This window comes from Tarenaya hassleriana, unplaced genomic scaffold, assembly GCF_000463585.1.
Source record: "Tarenaya hassleriana unplaced genomic scaffold, ASM46358v1 Cleome4, whole genome shotgun sequence".
Taxonomy (NCBI): Eukaryota; Viridiplantae; Streptophyta; class Magnoliopsida; order Brassicales; family Cleomaceae; genus Tarenaya; species Tarenaya hassleriana.
The window spans coordinates 5,076,047-5,097,676 of record NW_010966881.1 but is presented as its reverse complement, the minus strand read 5'-3'; the positions used below and the strand labels follow the sequence as shown (position 1 = coordinate 5,097,676).

Here is a 21,630-nt window from a genome sequence, read left to right as displayed (position 1 = left end):
TGACGATCTGATAATAATAATAATAATAATAATTAAAATAAAGACGAAAATGTCTAGTAAATATCTCTACACAAAATATTGTACTCTCTGCATCCAACTCATGAAAACATATTTATAATATATTGAAAAATTACTATAAATAAACATATCGATTGAAACTTTTAATGGGATCGAGATACACGCACATGCATGTGCTGTTCGGATTTAAAAAAAGAAAGAAATAAATTTAACACCCAATCCCTGATTTTCCATAATATCCGCTATCAATCCCAACAATGATAAGAGCTTGGACAACGTGACTTACGACTCAATTATTAAAAAAATATATAAATATAAATGAATAAAGTAATACTCATTGCGCTTTGTTTTATATCACCAAATATTCTACGTACTCGATTTCTTTCCATTAATCAAACAATCCATCATGAGAGTTTGAAAAGAAAAACGCTAAAGCCAGCCATGTTTGTAAACCTGCACATGTGGAGCTGTCTATATAAAGCGAAGGCAAGGCAAGTGTTCTCTTCAACCAAAAAACCCTCAGCTCAGAGCACATATACAAAAAAAAAAAAAAGAGAAATGGCGACGTCGGGAACGTACGTGACGGAGGTGCCGCTGAAGGGATCGGCGGAGAAGCATTACCTCCGGTGGAGGAACGAGAACCATCTCTTCCCGGACGCCGTCGGCCACCATATTCAGGGCGTCACCGTCCATGACGGTGAATGGGACTCCCACGGCGCCATCAAAATCTGGAACTACACCTGCGGTCTCCCTCTCTCTCTCTCTCTATATATATATATGTATATATGCAATACACATATATATACGCAGATGATTAAAAGGGTATGATGGATGCTATAAAACAGATGGGAAGGAAGAGGTGTTCAAGGAGAGGAGAGAGATAGACGACGAGAAGAACGCGGTGAAGTTCGTGGGGCTGGAAGGGCACGTGATGGAGGAGCTGAAAGTGTACGATGTGATATTCGAGTTCACGCAGACGTCGGAGGAAGTGTGCGTCTGTAAAATCACTATGATCTGGGAGAAGCGCACCGACGACTCCCCCGAGCCCATCAACTACATGAAGTTCGTCAAGAGCCTCGCCGCCGACATGGACGACCACGTCCTCAAGCAATCCTAATCCATCCACAGTCTCACGTCATTGATCAAGAATCGCGTTTCCCTTCGATCGTTGTTTGTATTTCGTTATGTCTGCTTGAGCATGATCTGGTCTTGCTTTTCCTACATATGTATGATGCGACTGTGCGTGACATGTTTGAATAAGAAACCCTGTGGATGTTTGTTGTTGTTATATGTTAGTTAATTAAATAATGCAAACTCTTTTATATGGGATTTCGCAATGATGGTCGAGATAAAGCCTTTCCATTTTAGTCTTCAAGACAATCACTACCTAATCTTTAAATTTAACCAACCAAAATTACTTCATTTTTTTATGATTCGACATTTTTTCGAACATTTAGTCTAACTAAATCTCTCAAAATAATGGAGAATTCTAGATAAATATGTCTCCCCAGATAGAGATTCGAACTTGGGTTTTACCCCATTTTTTTTTGTGTGTGAGTTTTACCCATCTTTTACTGGTTGAGTCAGTTAATGTTGGATGAAAATTACTTTAGTTTTATACGAGTATGTTGAATCTATCCATTTTGTCCCAAATCGTACGGAGAATGTAAATAAATGGTAAATGGGTTGGATTCATCAAAGGAACTTTGCCGGATACATGGACAAAAAAAAACGTCCTCGACCGACCGCACTTGGTTAATTTCATATCCATATATTTACACATTTGTATTACCTCGCCATGCATTTATATATGTTCTTGTGAAGTAAGTATAAGTTTTCTTTTTTAATAAAAAAATAACAATGCCGATCTCATAGTTGAAGCTCTTTTGTTATATGAACAAGAAGAAGATTAGATGCTGATGTGGCAATGCAATGCTTGCATTTGTTTATTATTATGCCCATATACCCTCGATGCTTACGTGCAATTAAATGCCCATAGACCCGTTCCCGAATGAATATAATAACCTATCTCCATTAACTGATTTATCATTTATGACTGCCCCACCCCGCATCTGACTATCATTTAATATAAATTTAATACTTTATCATCATCGATCCTTACTATGAGAGAGAGAAAGAGGATATCTAAGGAGCTTATATTGGGGGTTTTTTCAACAGTAAAAAACCCATATTTAGAAATTTAAGTATCAGGCTTATATGCTATAACTTGGGCCTATGGGCTTTAAAAACGTTATAATAAAAAAGTATTATATACAGAAAGGTATTTTATATTTGTACTCAAACGCAAAAATATTGAATTAATAATAATATGGCCCATAGGGCCGAATAATAATAAATCACAGAGGCCTTTTTGGGTTGCGACAATTAAATATTGGGTTAGGACAATTACGACACGACCGACCCAGCAATGTTAGTTTCCTCAACTGAGTCGGGGATTTTCTGGAGACGGGAATTTAGCGATTTGGGGTAGGGTGTGATACTGATACATTCCAAGGTTCTGCATTTTTTTAGACGTATAATATAAAATTTTATCTAATTAATATAAATATCTAAAATTAATTAACATGGTATTCTTGAACATTTTACAGAAACCTAATGATACCTTCCCCATAAACCCTAGATCTTTCGTCCAATTTATATATTCCCCTCCTTGATTTCGCCGCATTCCACACACAACTCTCTCCGAACCCGATTTGGGTTTCCGGCCGCAGATTCTCTCTCACCTGTTTTTTTTTTTTCCAATTTGTTCTCTGATCGGGAAAACCCTCTCGTTTCTGTTCGGAATTCGTTTCGCCGATCGTGGTGGGTTCGTCTCTCTCGTTTGAATTCTTTTGATTTCGTCGTCGCGGCGTTGTGGATGGTTGAAACAATTCCGGGAAGCAGCGAGTTTATGCTCAACCTCTGCGCCACCGCAAGGGCGAGCTTTCTCCACCGCGTCTCCGCCACCTCTGCCTTCGCTTTCGGATCCTGCAAGGAAGGCTGGTACTTCCGCTGCATCGGCCTGGACCCTTGAATCCGATCGAAACCCTGTTTCCCTTTTGATCGCTTCTCTTGTCCTCTCACCCTCGATTCCCCTCCAAATTCGAGTCGAAGATGTTGCTGTACAGCAAGCAGAAGAGGAACCAGAACCCTAAGGGAAACAGGTTTCTGGTGAGCATTAACGTTCTGGGAAGTGCTGGGCCAATCCGATTTGTCGTGAAGGAAGATGAAACGGTAGCCAATGTTATGGATTGCGCTCTGAGATGCTATGCCCGCGAAGGGAGGCTTCCTGTTCTTGGATCGGATATCAACGATTTCGTGCTTTATTCTCCTTACTCTGCCGCCGAAGGTAAAATTCGAAAACCTTCCCTCTGATCCAACCCACCTGAGTTTCGTTTTAGGCTTCAATGGTTTGATCTCGTGGCTGTTTGCAGATGATTCCTATGGATTTTTCTCTTTCCGTGCAATCCATACGACTATGTTCTTGTCCGGGATTCTTGTTTTTTTGGACGTATTTTTTAGTGATGTTATAACGTATATTGTGATCAAATTGGAACAGGAAGTATCTCATCAATGCATATATAAGTTACAAAGGAACGAGTAAACCTTTTGCTTCATGCCCGAGTCTTTATCGTTGAGTGATTCTGCTTGCTATGATTTGCTTGGTTAGCTCGCGATTTTATATATATATATATATATATATACGTGTAAGCATCGAGGACAGGCATGGTGATGGGAACAAAAATCAATTGAGATGGTTGGACTGTTTGAGTGTAGATTCCGACTTCAGATGTGCTGTTCTGTGTTTGGAAGCAAATGGTTTTAATTTGTAATTTCATGTTTAAGAATTGAAGCCATGGGAGAGAATTGGGTCGAGGGGTTGGAGGAACTTCGTACTGTGTAAGAAGAAGCCGGAGAGTGGCACTCCATCGGCGTCGTCGAGCCGAAAGGCCTCTTGGAGCTGGAGGGCATGGCTCAACAAGTCTATTGGCATTACTAATACTATCCCTTCCCATTAGTATATCCTCGTAATCTAAATCAAAATGTTATTTCAACCTTAAAATCTGTTTGAAAAAAAAAAACATTTGGATTCTGCAATTTTTGTTTGAATAAACTTCGATGCCCTCTTTGTGTTTTGTTTTGTTATCCTTGCTTGAAATATTACGAGCCTGCAGTTATTGTTGGTGGATGATCAAATATTTGCTTTGATATTATAAGTAGGGGTGTCAATAGGCCCAATGTGAGTCCGCACTCGGTGTGAATGTTTTGAGTTCAGATTGATCCAAATTTTTTTGGTCCTATATAACCAAACTTAAAGCCTAATCTTGTAGGATTCGGGTTAGGATTCGGGTTAGGATCGGTCTGCTCATATCTTTTTTGGATTTTTTTTTAGTTCTTTCATTATTTTAAAAAAATTAAAATCGGGGTTTTGAGCCGATTTAAAATTCGGTTTGATTGAAAGCTCAATTTTTTTAGATTGATAAACGTTCAAAATTCAATATTTTTCGAATGAGTTGCGCGGGTTCCACTCCTGTTGAGGTATCCGTCCGTCAATTCCTTTAAGTTTTATCCTTGCGACAATATTCTTCCAAAACCTAAAAAATTTGATTTCTCTAGAAAAACGAGAATCGTTGTTGTTCGCACTTTGGCGGTTTGGATTTGGCTTCACTCTTTCTATTGTCACCATGTTCGGACCTAATTCGGATACGTCTCTAAGTCAAAATCCAGACTAAAATGACAGATGAACTTATCGTCCGATTATCAACCCTGAGTAGGGCCTATTTTTTGATATTCTACGTATTGCTAAGTGGGTCAAATTTCGGAACAAAATTGATACTCTAGTTATAGGGCTTCAAAGATGTTTTTAGTCCTTGGTTAAAAATGTTATATTCTTTTTTTTTTTATAAAACAAAACAGATGTATGTAAAATGTTCTTCAAAAACAAACGCTCGGCAAACATTAATAATTAACCGTCCGTTCTGTTTTTTTTTTAATTACTTGCAGTCAGATGTATCAAAATATTCCTCAGCGATCTGATATGATCAGCTATATATATTAATATCGAAATAATATTTTTTTAATTATACGAAATCGTGGGGTCAGATGATGCAAGTTGCCAACTTGGAGATTACAATTTTCATGCATGTGGGACCGTCCTGTATGCCTAAAAAATGCAAAAAGTTTAATAATGAAAATATTATAGTATAAAAATAACATTAATAAATCACCCATAGCTTAAATAAATACAAACCACAATAAAGTAACGAGCTATACTTATAAAATGAATGACTCGGGTTTGCATTCACATAATACCGCATAGGATATCTCTTTAAAATTCATTTTATTAGATTATTTAGTGATGTCGGAATATCGCAAAATTCAATATTTACAGTCTCCTGTGTTTTGTATAATAGTGTGTGAGTATATATATACTAATTAGACCGTGTGGGCATCTACGGCTCTCTGGGACTATACAATAATCGTGTTCGAGGTTCCCAATCCACATTAAATTAATCTTAAATTAAATTTATAAAATCGCGCAGCATTTTGGGTCCCTTCTGTCAATCGTTTCGTATTAATAATGCATTCTTTAATATTTTATATTTCTAATGATTTTCCGTGATTTATTCCAGCGACTTGAATTATTTAACGAATATACATTATGTAGCATGATGTATACGCATAATTTTATCATTAGGACCCAACACATTTTTTTTTTTGTAATGAAATATTCAAGTCACTTTATTCGCACCAAACCCATATATAAGACATACCTTGTCCAAGTAATTTACACTCCCGAGGTTTCAAGAAAAGAACCGATTTAGGCCGATTGCGCGATTTAAACTAAACCTAAATTCAGGACAGAACGAGAACTTAAAAGTTAAAACTGAAAATGGTGAAAGGAAAAAAAGCGGTTCGGTTTGTTCCGGTTTAGTTCGATTTGGTTCAGATTAGCTTTGACAGCGATTCGCGACCCGGAACAAAGTTCCTCGAAAGACCGAGTCAGCTCGGTCAGACATCAAATCGCCAAGCATGACGAGTCGGCTCATTGAGCCATCACGGGTCCGCCGGCGAGTTTCCAGGCCGATGTGGTTATAAGCGGCCGAGTGTGCCAACCCAACATCAAGCAACCGTCGTTCTCCTCCACGCCATAACCCTGGCCGCCGTTAAACAGAGACAAAATCATACTCGCCTGCTTGAACGCATTCGAACCGAGATGGGCCGGTGAAAAACCCGCCAACTCGAACCGGGTCCGCCACTGAGCCAGCGACTCGTGACGCTCGACCCGGTCCGGGCCCTCGCAAGCCACCACGTTGCAGATCTGCTTCCCCAAGTAGACTTCGGACATGACTTTGTCTTGGCTGTTTCCCACTCCTTCCAACGAGTCGAACATGGTCGAGTAGTAATGCAGCGACTCGGTAAACCGGTTCAAGAAAGCTGGGCTGTTGTGGTTCGATTCTTGCTCGACGACAGTGAAGATTTCCGGTTTTATCTGTCTCACCACTCCTAGAACCTTCTCGATCGCCCCGGGTCTGGCCAGGAGCTTGTGCAGCTCGAACACGGAGTTGACAGCCACCGACTCGATCTCTGTTGGCCTGAGCTCCAGAACTGACGCTTCGAGATCGGCCAAGCTGTTCGCGACCAAGCCCCGATACTCAAACTCGACGTGAAACACCTCCGCCAGCTGAGCCAGATTACAGCCGATATCGTGAAGGTAATCGGTGTTATCCGGCGCCGGAGGTCCGATTCCGGTAAGCCGGAAAGCGGGAGGACCCCCGGGGCGGAGCGCGAGGGCCTCCATGAGCGCTGGCCATTGCAGACCTTGGTTCATGGAGAAATCGATGACATGAACCCTTTTCTTGCCTTCAAAAGCTTCAAGGATGGCTTGGTTTGCCGTGAAGTGGGCGAACTTGAGGTACGGACACGTCTCGTAGAAGTGCATCTGAAGAGTGTCGGAAAGAGAGTGACCCGGCGGGTCCTGCGGCGGAGAGAGGCGGTAGATCCGCCGTGCGAGTGCTTCGGCGAAGTAAGTGGCGACCTTTCGCATGGCGCCGGCCTGAGACACCGCCAACAAGCCGATTTGCTTTACCAGAGCTTCTGCTAAGGTTAGGTTGTTCTTCTGGACGGCTTCCGCGCACGCCATGAGCGCATGGACCAGACGGATACCATTTTCCTGCGAGTCCACCAGAACCACCGCCCGAGTTGACTCGGAGAGGGTCATCTTCGTCCCGACGCAGTCGCCGATCTGCGGGGCCGTGGACGTCGAAGCATACACGGAATCGGAGATTGAGCATTTCAACCGCTTGTTAGGGTTCCCACCATGGTTGGACGAAGACGACGAATCGAACACCAGCTGGTTCTGTGCCTGCGGGTAAATCGCGTTTCCGGCGATGGCTTTCAGATCGTAATCCGAAGAAGACGGTTCATCGAAGACCCGAGACTGCTGATTCGGAGCCCCGAACCCGATCGAACTGATCGTAGAGGATTCAGCGCGGGTGAGAAACGAAGTATCCATATCTATCGGTCCTGCCCCGACCGCCGATGTAGAAGCCGACGGCAGAGGATTGAGCTCCGTCAACATGGAGTCGAGCCAGGTACACAGCTCAGACGGGTTGTGGTGTACGGTCTCCGTCGCGAGATGAGACAGCCCATCCTCCTGGACATTACCCATCATCTCCTCGAGCTGCTCAAGCTTCTGAGCAACGTCCGCCATTTCGGAGGACCTGACCTTGTAGCCGAGGACGGCGAGGAGCTCATCCATGCCGCCGCCGTCGTCTTCCTCCTTGACCATCTTACCCTTGGGAACAGGCGAGGAGGAAGACGAAGAAGAAGAGCCTGGGTCGATTAATCGGAAACGATTCTGACCTCTCTTCATGATCGGATTTGGGTGTTTTCCGATCGATATCGGATCTAAAGTTTGCAACTTTTTTCTCGCCGAAGAAAGGACTCATCAAAAAGAAGAGAGCATCGGGGAAAGGGTGGGATTTTACTTTTGGTTTTCCCTGCTACCTCCGCTTCAATCATCGCACTATAGAAAAAATAAAAAATTATATTTACTAAAACAGGTCAATAAAAAAATATTATTATTATTATTATTATTATTATTATTATTGAGAAGGGGGAAAACGCTCGTGATGGGGCTCAACCCCCAATGAAACATGTATCAGAGGGCTCACAGTATAACACGTACAGCTCAAAGGGATAAGGTTGATACACAGAAAAAAAAAATAGTAATTTTACATTTTTCTCTCAAATTTAATAAATATTATTTCTATTAATTGTCCATCGATCCCGAAAATTATAGATGCAGGCTCACGTTACAATCTAAAGTTAAGAGTATCCTCCATTACATTTGGGCAAAACCATAAATTCACATCTCAACCCAAATTGGAGTGAGATGCAGTCAAAAGACATAAACTGATACAATTTATGAGGTTGTCTTTTTATTTTTCTGATAATAAAATTAAAATAATAGGCCCATAAAACTTAAACATACAAGATCAGATACTCAAAGGTGTCAGGCTGATTTGCAAATGTGTCTATAGTTATCTTCTCTATTAATTGCAAATTGTACTTAGAGTTATATAAAAAAAAACTTTTATTTTTAAATAATTTTACATAAAAAATTGTACAGAAAACTTTTATCTTTTGACCGACGTTTTATTTAATTTTTTTCTCCTTTTTAAAAAACTTTTTAGTCGGTTGTTTTTTACGGACTGAAGAAGCTTTCCCAGTGGCATAATTAAATTCGCCTAAAAGCTGTAATGAGTTCATTACACTGTTTTTAGTTCCTATGACTTTAGTTCCTAGGTTGAATGGTAATAACGTAGCCATGTTTTTTTAGGGAGAAATAATAAAACTAAATGCACATTATTAATAATATCAACAATAATACTATTTATTTGATTTAACTTCTGCTATCCAAAATATCTAAATCTCAATAAAAACTTTATAAAAAAACAATTATTCTCAAGTTAATTTTATATTCGCTAGTTGGAGTTTGCGAAAGCATAAGATTTACGTATTTTTTGAAGTTATAATATATTGAGTTTTAGGCCTTTGCTGACCGCAAGATTAGGCCTAACGCCTGCCCTGAAACCCAATAATACTAATTTTATTTTAACAATGAACGTGCTAATCTGTTATTAGCTTACGCATACGAATTTTGGTTAAAAAAATGGAATATTCCTAAAAATATGGTAATTTTCATGATAAAATATACTCGAACGACTAGTAAATAAATACATAAATTTTAAAGCCTCATAGATATATAGATTCCTTTACAGATTTTTTAATATAAAGTATCAGGAACTACAATTTATGAATATTAAACAGTAAAATCTATGAATTTAAAATATATAAATCAAATCGGTATCTCAAGCGAATATATTGTGTGTGTGTGTATATAGCTTAAAAATAAATATTGGGAAGCTCGCACTGACAGCACGTTGATTCCACGTGTAAATGGGTCCCACCGTTCATTGTACCATGTGATTCCTTCCTTCCTACATGTCTTTTCTTCTTTTTTTTTTTACCGCTCCCGGCCATTTTTTTTAATCATTCGCTGTTACGTCATTCATCTGTTCTACGGTGTAGTGTCATTTTCCTGTATTTACTTCTTTAATAAATTGAAAATAAAGCTTTTTTTAAAATCACCATCAGATGAAATGGCTCGATCGATGTTCTTAATTATCGTCCTAATCTTAAAATGGGTAATTAATTGAATAATCATACACCTTCATACCTGTAATAGGAAGTGTTTATTCTTAATTTTGTCCGTTTAATTTTTTTTTGAAACCGTGTAAAAAAATATTATTTTACTGACTTCTTGATACAACAATATGTAATTAGGTAATTTATGTTAGAAATTGCTTTTGCATATGTTTTTTCGGATAATAATAGGCAAGATGGCCTACAAAAGTCATATCAAACACACAGTAAATAGTTTCTACAATAATGATTTCAGATAAATTAAGATATAAAATTTTGATGTGTGGTTGTTACTACGGACCTCTTGGATTGGGATTTGCACAATCAAGTAGTTCCGCTTTGGTGGAAGACAGGGCATGGAAATGGTGTCAAATCATCTGCCATAATTTTATTTTAGTCACGTCTACTGCTTATAAAAAATATGGTCTTTTATTTCCAAATAATTTTTTAAAAAAAGGGACCAAATTTACATATGTTATGGTATGTTTATGTTACAAGGAATTTATACATACACAAGTATATCAATGTATGCGTGGTTTTTACAAAATGTCTGAAATGCTTTGAATTGAGTAGGGGAGACCACTCATTGAGAGCTGGTTGGTACACCCAAAAAAGCATGAATGCTATATTTAGAATTATTCCCTCTTTTACTAAAAAATTTTGTAATTTAAAAAAAAAAAAAATTGGATTCCTGAAAGGATAGAGATGAAGAGGGCGCGTGTAGCTTACGAGATGTGACGGCGCGTGAATAAAAGGACAGCTGTTGGAAATCGATACGTGTCGTCCACAGCATGAAAGTAAGCGTCCCTGTCCACGTGGCACCACTAATCGATGGGGTCAGATATTTTCAATAAAAAAATCTGATTTTATGCGTATGTTTATATAGGGAGTGATTGTTTTTAACAATCTGACATGTACGTATGAGTAGGTATCCGCACCTTTTCTTCCTCCTCCACATGTCGGTAATTTTTTTTTTCCATTTTCTGTTTACATCAAATATTGCATACACACAAAAAAAATTGTGTAATTGATCTCACTATATATAATGAAAAAACATGTGTTACAGAATTCATGTAACAACGCTCACAGATTTTGACAAATTATAATTAGTCACGTTCATACCCACTAAAAACATGTTTTTTATACTTTTATTTAGAACGATTTATGTAGTTAATAACCCAATAACCGAAACTAATAACGGGTAACTGTAATCGAACTGAATTAATATAAAAATGAATGATTATATTTTTTTAAGCGAAACGGTCCCAAATCGAAATAAAAATGATTATATATATATATATATATTTACAAATGAATACTTTTGTTTATAAAAAAAAATAGATCAAATCCAAATGGTAGTGAACAAAATTCAATATAAAAACTGAAATTTTAAAATTAGAAACAGTTAGATTCCGAATATAAGTGAACTGAATCTGGACTAATTTTATGGATATAAAGTCGGCATTCATACAATCGTAATCCTAAATTATTAAGGTTCGTGTTATATATCAAATATATTTGGAAGTAATCAAATGTATTTAGGAAAATAATGTGATTAAGGAGAGAAGGTAAAGTCACATTTTGACCGACAGAGTCGCATGGTGAACGAATACTAACCTCGTCGTGTTACCATGTACACAAGTGTCCGGACAATGAATGTGCATTCAGTCGCTTTATTATTATTATTATTATTATTATTATTATTATAAATTCCTCACGAATCTTTGCAGAAATCCCAACACCTCTCCGCGGACGAAGGGCCATCTGAGAAGCTTCCTCCTCTGCTGTGTATTCTTTACGTGTGTGGGTCGTTTTCCATATATAAACTCAGCATTCGCGTACAAATATAGTTTCATGAATTAAATTAAAATTTGTTTTGCAAAATGTATTATGTCACACATTGTTAATTAAAAAACGAATAATATATATATATACACGTGTGTGTGCATGACAAAAAATGGGGTCGAGAGGACAAAGTTAAATACGTGTAGATTATTTGGTGACTGATATGTGTATATATATATACATCATACCGACGATAAAGTGCGAGATATCGCTTATAAATAGTTTAGACCTCGAGGAGATGCGATAACTGATAAGTTCGAAATCCGGTGTAAGAAAAGGGAAAAACGCACACGTGTTTTTTGTGGAAGAAATGGACGGTGCCGACATGCAAGCAAGCGAGATTGCGGCGGGGAGTTTTATTGGATAAGATTCAGAATCTCCAGCAACCAATTGTTTGGATTCGATGGATACACCCCCTCTCTTTTAGCTTTGATCACTGATTATTCGATTTTTTTTTCATATTTCATTTCATAAATGTATCTATGCTCGATTACCGTTGCTAATTACACCAAACTATGTACTTAATTATCATATCCACAAGTACTAATATTAGAATCTTCGCTTTAAGACAAAATTGGTCCGTAGAGCAATAAATTCAATATTTCCTAACATTATAATAGTCTGTTCCCCTCTTCAATCAAACTGCCTCCATAGCTTCAAACGCTGCACCAAATTATCATATTTATTCAACACCTAGTGAATTCGACGTAGACCAACCGCTAAATAAAAAACTTACTAAATAAAAAACGCAATAAATATGAAATATATGTATATAAAAAGAAAATAAACGAGACAATTGCTTTCTAGGCCTAAATAAAAAACTTGAAATTTTGGGCCTAAATAAAAAAAAAAGAAATCGTTTGCTTTGGGCCCAAATCAACGTAATTCCAGGCTCATATAACCCAGCTTTAAAAAATGTCTACATATCCGAGCAGTGAACGAGAGTTTCTTTTTCTTCATTGGCACACACACACATATATATATATATATATGAATCTGAGATTACGTGTGTGTGTATATATATATATATATATGCTTTGCTCGTTATTATAGTTAAGAATCTTATGATATGATTAAGCTATACTGTGCCGTCAATGACGGAATCGCCATTCTTCAAGGTCTGGTTTTGGTCAAAGAAAAGATTTGGGTCCCGCTCTTACTATGAGTAGCTTATACGACGGTGGAACCCACAGGGCCAATCCTCTGGTAATTTTTCGGCTAACCATATATCCCAATTGCATAATACCACCGATTTTGGTCATTTCCGGTTAACCCGGGTTCTCATCCGGCGTATTCCAACCCGTTTAGAAGCACTGTCGTATTCCGATCATTGCCGTACATTCTTTAAAATAACAAGCCCCTTGCTAATAATTTGATTATTGTGTTCGATTTCCGCATTTGCCGTCACCCAATAATATTTCGACACATCATCAGCGGTTCATATTAAAGTTTCAGCAACGTGTTATTACCCCATTGCTGCGGAATCAGTGACAAACAAATTAAGACCAGGGAGAGTATAGTAATTTCGATATAAGTAATGGGGAAATGTCTTTGCCACGTCAACAATCCGGAAGGATGATAATGTGATAAAACTACAGCCGTTAGAATCAACTTAAAAGTTGGAAACCCCAACCGTCCGATTAACCCTCCAACTAAAACATTATTCGATTATTTTACATTTGATCTGATCCCCGAGAAAACCACTTGACCCCTTTTTTTAAAATCCCTCCAAACGCACAGTCCTCCTCGCTTCAGCGCTCACTCGAATCACAGCTTCTCTCTCTCTCTCTCTCTCTCTCTCTCTCTCTCTCTCTCTCTCTGAATTCAAATTTCACATGGCGACAGAGGAATTGTTTGATCCGCACAGTGCTCCAGCGGCGGAGCAGGATTCTTCGCAGCCGTTCTCTCTTCCGCCGTATCCTCAGGTAACTCCTCTCTCCGGGAGCTCCAATTCCCTCGGATTTTGAGAATAATCCTTTAAATTTTGGCGGATCTGAGTTTTTCCTGCGTTCAGATGATAATGCAAGCGGTCGAGGCCTTGGGCGATAAGAGCGGCTCCAACAAGACGGCGATCTCTAAGCACATCGAGTCCCTTCACCCTAACCTGCCGCCGTCCCACGCCACGCTGCTCAGTTACCACCTCAGCCAGTTGAAGCAGAACGGCCAGCTCGTGATGGTGAAGAACAATTACATGAAACCAAATCCCGACGCTCCGCCAAAGCGTGGCCGCGGCCGTCCCCCGAAGCCCAAACCTCCGGTCGATTCAAACGATGTAGTCGCCGTAGCTCCTCCGAGACCTCGGGGTCGTCCACCGAAATCGAGAGTCCCGTCAGAGCCGTCAAATCAGCCGAAGCCGAAGCCCTCGTCCGGCTCGGGTAGACCACGTGGGAGACCGCCGAAGAAGCCGAGGACGGATTCGGAGACGACATCAGCTCCAGCAGCGGATCCCGCTCCTTCTCAGCCGAACGGTGAACGCCGTGGCCGTGGAAGGCCGCCGAAGGTGAAGCCGGTGGTAGCGCCCGTTGGTTGTTGAGGTTCTGCTTACGCGACTGAACAGCTTTGACACAAAAAGAAAAAGAATCAATTCGAGAGTAAAAAGAGAGTATTAGCTTTAAGTTAATCTTTCTTTTCTTAAAAAAAAAAAACTTTAGAAGATTTCAGAGTGTAATGTGTGTTGGTGTGGTGAGAACAAGTGACGTTAGAGAGTGCAATTTAAGTGCATGTAAATTGTAGAACTTTATCTCTAAAGTAGCTTGTAGGAAAAAAATCTTAATGTCTTTATATAACTTAATATTACGAGTGTCATGTGTGTCGGCTTTTGTATTCACTTATTTCCCATTTTGTCCTTTTCAAAAACATAGGTTATGAATAGGACAAATTTTTAGAGTTTTGAAATTTAAAAACTTTAAAAAATTTAAGAAATTTGGTTCTTTAAAAAAATTGAAAAACTATTTTAGTGTTAAAATCAAGTAGAAACCAAAAAATCTATTACCGTTCAAAAGCCATAAAATTTACTTTTTCCTCTTTTCTTTGCAATTCATGTGCTAGTTCTTTTTATAATTTTAATATAAGAATATTAAAACTCAAGTCGGTTAAGGGCACAGACCAGACTTCTGAGTTCGGCCCAACCGAGTCAGGGCCCATATTAATAAGGCCCATTAGGCTTTCCCAATAAACGTGAAGACCTGCACCAGTTCAAATATCAAGCTGGCATAGCCTATAAAATTTACTCTTTTTTTTATTTTTTTTATTTCAACGAGCATCACACTATATTTTCATATATACATTATCATTTATCAAAAAAGAGAAGAAGTTAAACAACACTCATGTAACTTTCGGAAACTACTAGTTAAACTCGGAGTTCAACTCAGTTAACTCGGTTTCAAGAGCCCTACAGATAGTAAAAACCAAAACACCCACCATACAACATAAGCATAAACCCTAGTGGAAAAGCTTTCACTTTCACCTCCTTATATACTGATTTTTTAAAAAAAGGATAAAACACACACACACAGAGGTCAGGGAGCTCCATTATTGGCATAGACGTTAACCAGAGCCAGAGCGTTGCTGGTGAACTTCTTCACGTCGGCGATTCGCTGTCCAACCGCCGTCTTCGCGTCGACTTCATCCACGTCATCAAATCCATCCATACATGTGTCCTCGTCCGTGAGAGCAGCGCTCATCCACGTCAGCACATTACTCATCATATGGTCTTTTATTTCCAAATAATTCCCCCCGAGCCGCCGCTCCGACGACATGGCGGTTCATATCTCGGAGCTGCTTGAGAGAGCCTTGCATCTGGTCGATCGCGTCTCCGACGTTCGAAACGCAGTCCTGGAGTGCGGCCGCGGTGCCGTTCTCGGCGGCGCGTGAGAGCTTGGTTAAGTAAGCCGCGGTGGATTTGGCGCGTGAGATGGAAATGCTGATGGCGAGACGGGCAAGCCTCGCCGGACTGGCCTTCGCCGCGGTGGCATAGCCTGCAAGCGACGTGAAACACACGTCTGGGTACAGTGTAGCATTGCAACTTGTACGGATGAAATCTAGATCGTTGGTTGTTGGTTCCGGTGGGGAAATTGATCGGACGGCTGAGATAGGCCGGTGAAGGACGAGAAGAAAGGAGGCGACAAGGAGAAACGTCGTCGTATAACTTTGGCTTTCCATTTTCGCTGTTTCTTTTCAGTTTTTTTTTTTGTATCTTTGTCGGGATTCTGTTTGGGAGAACAATCGGCAGTATATATAGGCTAGAGAATTCATTGATTTGACACTTTTGCCCATAAGTATTTCGTAAATTTGCAGAACCGCCACTAATCATATTGTCTGGTATATGCGCTTCGTATGGCTCTTGGAAATCCACTATATTTCCACTTTTGGCTGTATAAATGTAATTTGAAATAAAAATATTATGTAATGGAACTATAATAATACGTGTGTACGACCACTGAACATACTAATATTATTTTCCATTAAAAAATATAGGTTGGTGAACTCAGCAAAAAAGATGTATAGTTCTATTAATTTCATTTTAAATTATAATGGCTTTTAAGTCATAATTGTTTATCGTAAATGCAATTAATATTTTTAAATTTACCAAAAAAATTTAATATTTTTAATGAATGCACGCGTGGGAATTATCCTTACCCAATCTATATGTGAACTGGTAATGAAATTCGTATTGTAAAGGATGATCATTTGTGATGGAGAACCGATAAAAAAACAATTCACACTTGTAATAAAACTCATATATACACAAACAGACCAAATATATGTATATAATTTGAAATTATTAAAAACAAATATGAATCGTTAGAATGAGTGGATGGGACCCACCGAAGCCGGGTTTGCGTGGATATTCGCCTACCCCATCACCAATTAAGCCCCGTGCTCAAGTGGTCTTACTAAATCTTCGCACGCACTTCATTTCTCAAATGGCTCCATCTTTGATCACATACATATATATATATATATACATATATATATATATATATATATATATATCATCCCTTTTTTGAACACTAGCTAATGTTACTTTATAATATAGATTCCGTACGTGACATATTTTCCTATATGATCATTCTTTATTTATATATAAATATATAATGTTATCTAGCAAATAGTGAGTATTCAAGTATTTATACAGATTTAGCACAAGAAATCGAGGGGGATAAATGAGAAATGTCATGATGCAAGATCCAAGTGATGAACATTTTGGAAGGGAAAGGGGCTTTCAAAGTGGGTGGAACATAGTGGGGAGGTAGCCGACTTATTAATGCCTATGGGTATGGGATCTATACCCGTTTACTTTATTTCACTTTTTAATTTAAAAAAAAAAGAATAAGTTTGTTTGTTTGAGAATGTGGATGATGGACCAAGCGTGCTCTTTTCCCACGATATTTATGGCGGCGGATTATCATATTAACGTATTTAGTAAAATAGCAAATCGATTATATTTAGTAAAATAGCAAATTGATCGGAATTAATATAGATGGAGATATTCGGTTCGAATTCGGTTTAAGAATGATTCGATTCGCTTCTTTCAATTTACAAAAATATATACCATTTAGTTATGATATCACATTCGTTTCAATTCGATTTCAGTTTATTTCGCCTTCGGTTTTTGTCAATAATATTTTAAATTTAAAAAAAAACTATTTTTTGGATTTTTTTAGAATTCGATTTTTGGATTTAAAAAAAAGAATTCAATTCGAATAGGTTCGATTATAAAAAAAATGGTTTTCTAAAAAAATATTGTTTGAAAATTTTACATAGTTCGGTTTGGAGAGAATACGGTATCTTTTGATTCGATACGGTTGGAAAAACTGTACGGAAGCGCCCACCCTAGGAATTATATATTCGGTTGTTACATTGTCCAAAGCCCAAACAAACATGGCCCATGGCCATGGATTATATAACGGTTACTTATCCTTGGACCCAATCAATGATATTTCCATTGATGGGCCTCGTACATGTTATTCGGCCCATATTTCTTTAATCATATGCCCATATACCCTTTCAATGCATAACCACCCACCAAATGCTTGAGTTATTAATATTGGAACTTGGTCCATCACAACTATATGCTTTTAAAAATTATGGAAAAAAAAATACAATTCATCATTCGTTGATCGAGAGAATAAGAAGAACATAATTATTCACACATGTCCTGCTTCCTCCTAATAAAATCTTCTAACGTTTCTCTTATTCGTTCTTCCAAGTTTCAATTTATATACAGAAATTATCACATGCGATCATATATATATATATATATATATTCATTACTCTTATTTTGAAGAAAGCCTCTCAACAAGAACATCCAAAGCTTCCTTCATCCACCAATCCAAGGTCTGGTTTTGGTCAAAGAAAAGATTTGGGTCCCGCTCTTACTATGAGTAGCTTATACGACGGTGGAACCCACAGGGCCAATCCTCTGGCCTACACGCCTCTCTTGCTTCATCCACTCTCATCTGTACGTATGTGTATAAATTATGTCAATACATATGCAAATCCACTATATAGAGATTTATATAATTTATTTATTTTTTGTTTGGGTAAAAAAAAAAAGAAAGGGGACTGACCCAAAGGCGTTGACGAAGATGTTGCTCGGGCCAAAGGTCAAGCTGTTCTTTGACGAGCATTGGGAACATGAGCCCTTCATAGAACGTGCCTCTGCTTTTGCTCATGAAATCCCACTCCCCCAGTTGACGCTGCATGCATGCGTGCAAGCGAGCAATATTAATATTCCATTTCTTTCGCATAATTGTATAGATAGATACATATATAAAATAAATATTAAAGGGTTATGTAAATAGAATATTAATGGTATACCTCAATGTTGCCAAGAACCCCGGCTTCCTCGAGGGATTCTCTAGAAGCCGCTTCTTCTACGGATTCGTCAAGCTCCCAGCCACCCTGCCAATCAACTTTCATATAATTAATAACCCCATTTCAAATATTAATTAATCAACTTTCATAAATTTCATATATATATATATATATATGTATACCTTGGGAAACATCATAGCGTGACTCTTCTGTGAAGTGATGACAAGAACTTGAAGTTCCTCACTCATTGTCCCCTCGTCACTCGATATCTTGAATCTATACGGAATACACCTGTGTTTGTGTAATAAAATATATATGAGCATTCACTTCCGAAAACTGGTTTATAAACGAAGAAATCGAATAGTATTTATTTAAAAGCATCCGTATATATATAAATTTGTGTGCGGGCAGATCTACGTATCTATATATATTCGTATGTGTATATAAGTACATACGTGGACGAACAAATTATGTATATATTGTATATACCCGACAACTTGGCGGCGACCCTCGTTGTACCTCTGGAACTGGCGACCCGTACGAGAAACCAAGAAAGCCATTTTTCTTAATGTCGGACAAATTTTTTCGAAGTTCGATTGAACGAAAACAAGCAAAACCCTAATTTATGTTCCGTTAAAGAAGAAGAGAAGCTAATTAGAGCTCTGTTTGAGGCCTATATGTTTCTGAAAAACCCACGAATCGTTGCGCTAAATATATATATATAATAGTTTAAAAAGATCTTAAAAGACAAATATAAAAATAAATAAAAACAAAAAAATAAACAAACAGTATTATGGAATATCTAACTATGAAAACAATTGGGATGTTGTGTTGAGTGGCGTGTGTAGAGAGAGAGAGAGAGAGAGAGAGAGAGAGAGAGAGAGAGAGAGAGGATAATGGATGAATGTTTGATGACAAGGAAGAAGGGATGAGACAAAAAAAACGTCGCCTCTGCCTCCAATGGTTTATCCTTTATATAGAAAACGGTCTCTCTTTTTGTTTTTTGTTTTAATCTTATCACGACTTCTATATTTTGCAGAGTGATTAACGAATATATTATAATTTATATATGTAATATTGAAGCGGAGATTTTCTAAGTTAACATCGTGTTTTGGATTCAAACAAGATATGCTAACATATTTATATTTTTTAATTACGATAAAACAGGCCACTTTCTATGTGCATTTAACCTTATCTTTCGAAATTTTCGGTTACATTGGACTTAATTATCTATCCTAGTCATGTTATGCAGAACACTTTTTAATGGATCACAACAGATTTCATTTTCAACCGAGTTTTTTAAAAAATCCAAAATAAATGAAACAAATAAATATTCATGAAAAGAAATAAATATAAATAGATTTAATTCAAATCCCTGAAATCTAATAAACACTTTTCCCCATACGTGGATACTAGAAATTTTAACATTTATAGTGATTTGTGGGTATATACAAAAAATAATGTTTGCTTCCGTAGAATTTGAAATCTTTATACCATTCTCTATAAATATATATTGATCAATTCCAGCCTTATATGAATTTGCGTTTGTATTTATATGAAACTGAAATATAAGAAAAATGTTATTAGTAGTTCTTTCCGGACCTACTTTGAAGAAGTTAGTATTTGAAATTTAACACATTGGTATGCGTCCGTGTGTGTGGGTAGAAGAAGATTCAATGGAGTTTCGTGAATATATTTCTATTATATTATTTAGGCTTCTCGAATGGGTAAATTTTGTATAACGTGTGGATTTTTATATATATAGTGTCCCATGCATGAATTTAATTTCCAGCCACCATTTTAGAATATTATTTCAAAAAGCACATAGCACACACACACATATATATATATATATATATATATATATATATATTATGGAAAAAGCCGTTGATGTAATGGTAAATAAATTAATACGTTTATTAGAGGAGTTGGTAGCTGCACTGAGTTGAAATTTACCTGCGGAATGTTTCACGCCGCTTTTAGGTGACTGTCGGAATTTACGTACGTACGGAATTGTCGTCATGCAGTTTTCGCATCTTCTATATATACACACACATACACGATCATATCATTGATATATATATATATTAATATATATATATATATATATATATATATGCTACTGCGACGTTGTTAATACCATGGGATGTAGAAACGAAAGGTTGGTGTGTATACGTGTCGACTAAATAGTAGAATATTCTATACCGATCTAATTAACTCCAGTTCTTTTTTCCACCCACAATGACGAAAACATGGAAAATATTTATTTTAAAATATTAAAAATAAAAAAAAGGAATAGATAAAGATGTGTCGCCTTCTTACGAAGACTTGGGCAAGCGTGTGGGTTGAACGGAAATGGTCGGAGTCCACATGGCATCTGGAGTTGGAATAAAAGTTTAATATTTGACTGACGGTCCACCCGCCCGCCTTCTCCTCCTGGGAGGTTATGATCACACAAACAATATCGCCATTTCATTTTTATTTTCAAAAATTTGCATGATTGATATATTATATTTTCTATAAAATAGGGAAATACAATAAAAGAAGTCAAGATGTGTATGCAGGGTTTTTTTTTGGCTATTTCTTTTTCTTTTTTTTTTCTTATATATAAAAAAAGAAAATACCCAAAAAAACCCTGCATACACACACATCTTGACTTCTTTTATTGTATTTTCATCAACAGGCACATACATGAAAATTTGGTTAATACAGTCTACAGTGCAAATTGATTATTGATATGTGATTATTATATTTCTATATATCAAATTGAATGTACATAAATTAAAAAAACATTCATACTAAATGCATTTCATAATTTTTTTAATATAATAAAGAACCTTTACATATTAATATGTGTATACATTTGTTACACTATGTTTATATACATATATATATTTCCTATTGGTGCATGAGAGACTCCATCTGCACTGATGGACTCTTTCTGTCTAGACAAGAGCTTGCGGCAATTTGTTGTATCAACCAAACCAACATATAAAAACAACAAGAACATTGTACTAAAACTTCAGTTAAAAGTCTAATTTATACATTCAAATATAAAAAAACTCTAATGAAATAATCATAAACAACTCAAATGCAGATATAAATATATAAATATGTACGTATACAAACATACCCTGAAACCCAATTTCTATCTACGCATCATAACGTTGCGGTACCACAAAAAACTATAATTATTTCCATTCCAAAATGGAATCATAGCGTAACATGACAATGTTC

At 37.3% G+C, this 21,630-nt stretch overlaps 5 protein-coding genes and 1 pseudogene across 6 annotated transcripts; 3 read left to right on the top strand and 3 right to left on the bottom strand.

The window, feature by feature from the left end:
* The first annotated feature begins 453 nt into the window (after positions 1-453).
* LOC104824137 (MLP-like protein 328) lies at positions 454-1,306 on the top strand. Its single transcript, XM_010556112.2, has 2 exons — positions 454-763; positions 864-1,306. The coding sequence occupies exons 1-2, from the start codon at positions 460-462 to the stop codon at positions 1,133-1,135; spliced, it is 576 nt and encodes a 191-aa protein (XP_010554414.1). The 5' UTR covers positions 454-459; the 3' UTR covers positions 1,136-1,306.
* A 1,298-nt stretch (positions 1,307-2,604) lies between these two features.
* On the top strand, positions 2,605-4,201 carry LOC104824136 (uncharacterized protein At4g22758-like). 2 transcript variants are annotated; one of them, XM_010556111.2, is made up of 2 exons: positions 2,605-3,367; positions 3,873-3,954. In XM_010556111.2, exons 1-2 carry the CDS (start codon positions 3,133-3,135, stop codon positions 3,920-3,922), a joined length of 285 nt encoding a protein of 94 aa, XP_010554413.1. In that variant the 5' UTR covers positions 2,605-3,132; the 3' UTR covers positions 3,923-3,954. The 2 variants fall into 2 exon arrangements, with proteins under 2 accessions (XP_010554413.1, XP_010554411.1); XM_010556109.2 differs by having other exon boundaries at positions 2,623-3,367; positions 3,865-4,201.
* Positions 4,202-5,747: 1,546 nt separating this feature from the next.
* On the bottom strand, positions 5,748-8,046 carry LOC104824135 (DELLA protein GAI-like). The gene has a single exon (XM_010556108.1). It carries the CDS (start codon positions 7,892-7,894, stop codon positions 6,065-6,067), a length of 1,830 nt encoding a protein of 609 aa, XP_010554410.1. The 5' UTR covers positions 7,895-8,046; the 3' UTR covers positions 5,748-6,064.
* Positions 8,047-13,275: 5,229 nt separating this feature from the next.
* On the top strand, positions 13,276-14,401 carry LOC104824134 (HMG-Y-related protein A-like). The gene is made up of 2 exons (XM_010556107.2): positions 13,276-13,499; positions 13,589-14,401. Exons 1-2 carry the CDS (start codon positions 13,410-13,412, stop codon positions 14,105-14,107), a joined length of 609 nt encoding a protein of 202 aa, XP_010554409.1. The 5' UTR covers positions 13,276-13,409; the 3' UTR covers positions 14,108-14,401.
* A 465-nt stretch (positions 14,402-14,866) lies between these two features.
* LOC104824132 lies at positions 14,867-15,773 on the bottom strand (annotated as a pseudogene).
* A 1,872-nt stretch (positions 15,774-17,645) lies between these two features.
* Positions 17,646-19,095, bottom strand: LOC104824131 (nudix hydrolase 18, mitochondrial). The gene is made up of 6 exons (XM_010556106.1): positions 18,883-19,095; positions 18,576-18,684; positions 18,397-18,480; positions 18,147-18,275; positions 18,004-18,035; positions 17,646-17,910 (listed from the first exon to the last, which is right to left on the bottom strand). The coding sequence occupies exons 1-6, from the start codon at positions 18,951-18,953 to the stop codon at positions 17,853-17,855; spliced, it is 483 nt and encodes a 160-aa protein (XP_010554408.1). The 5' UTR covers positions 18,954-19,095; the 3' UTR covers positions 17,646-17,852.
* Positions 19,096-21,630: the final 2,535 nt, after the last annotated feature.

Bases quoted from the DNA above. Each gene is read 5' to 3' on its own strand.
- LOC104824137 (XM_010556112.2), top strand. From the start codon at position 460: ATGTTTGTAAACCTGCACATGTGGAGCTGTCTATATAAAGCGAAGGCA. The intron at 764-863 runs GTCTCCCTCTCT...GCTATAAAACAG, and splicing joins AATCTGGAACTACACCTGCG to ATGGGAAGGAAGAGGTGTTC.
- LOC104824136 (XM_010556109.2), top strand. From the start codon at position 3,133: ATGTTGCTGTACAGCAAGCAGAAGAGGAACCAGAACCCTAAGGGAAAC. The intron at 3,368-3,864 runs GTAAAATTCGAA...TTCATGTTTAAG, and splicing joins TCCTTACTCTGCCGCCGAAG to AATTGAAGCCATGGGAGAGA.
- LOC104824135 (XM_010556108.1), bottom strand. From the start codon at position 7,894: ATGAAGAGAGGTCAGAATCGTTTCCGATTAATCGACCCAGGCTCTTCT.
- LOC104824134 (XM_010556107.2), top strand. From the start codon at position 13,410: ATGGCGACAGAGGAATTGTTTGATCCGCACAGTGCTCCAGCGGCGGAG. The intron at 13,500-13,588 runs GTAACTCCTCTC...TCCTGCGTTCAG, and splicing joins CTCTTCCGCCGTATCCTCAG to ATGATAATGCAAGCGGTCGA.
- LOC104824131 (XM_010556106.1), bottom strand. From the start codon at position 18,953: ATGGCTTTCTTGGTTTCTCGTACGGGTCGCCAGTTCCAGAGGTACAAC. The intron at 18,036-18,146 runs GTCAGTCCCCTT...ACATACGTACAG, and splicing joins ATCTTCGTCAACGCCTTTGG to ATGAGAGTGGATGAAGCAAG. The intron at 17,911-18,003 runs GCCAGAGGATTG...AAACCAGACCTT, and splicing joins GAAGCAAGAGAGGCGTGTAG to GGATTGGTGGATGAAGGAAG.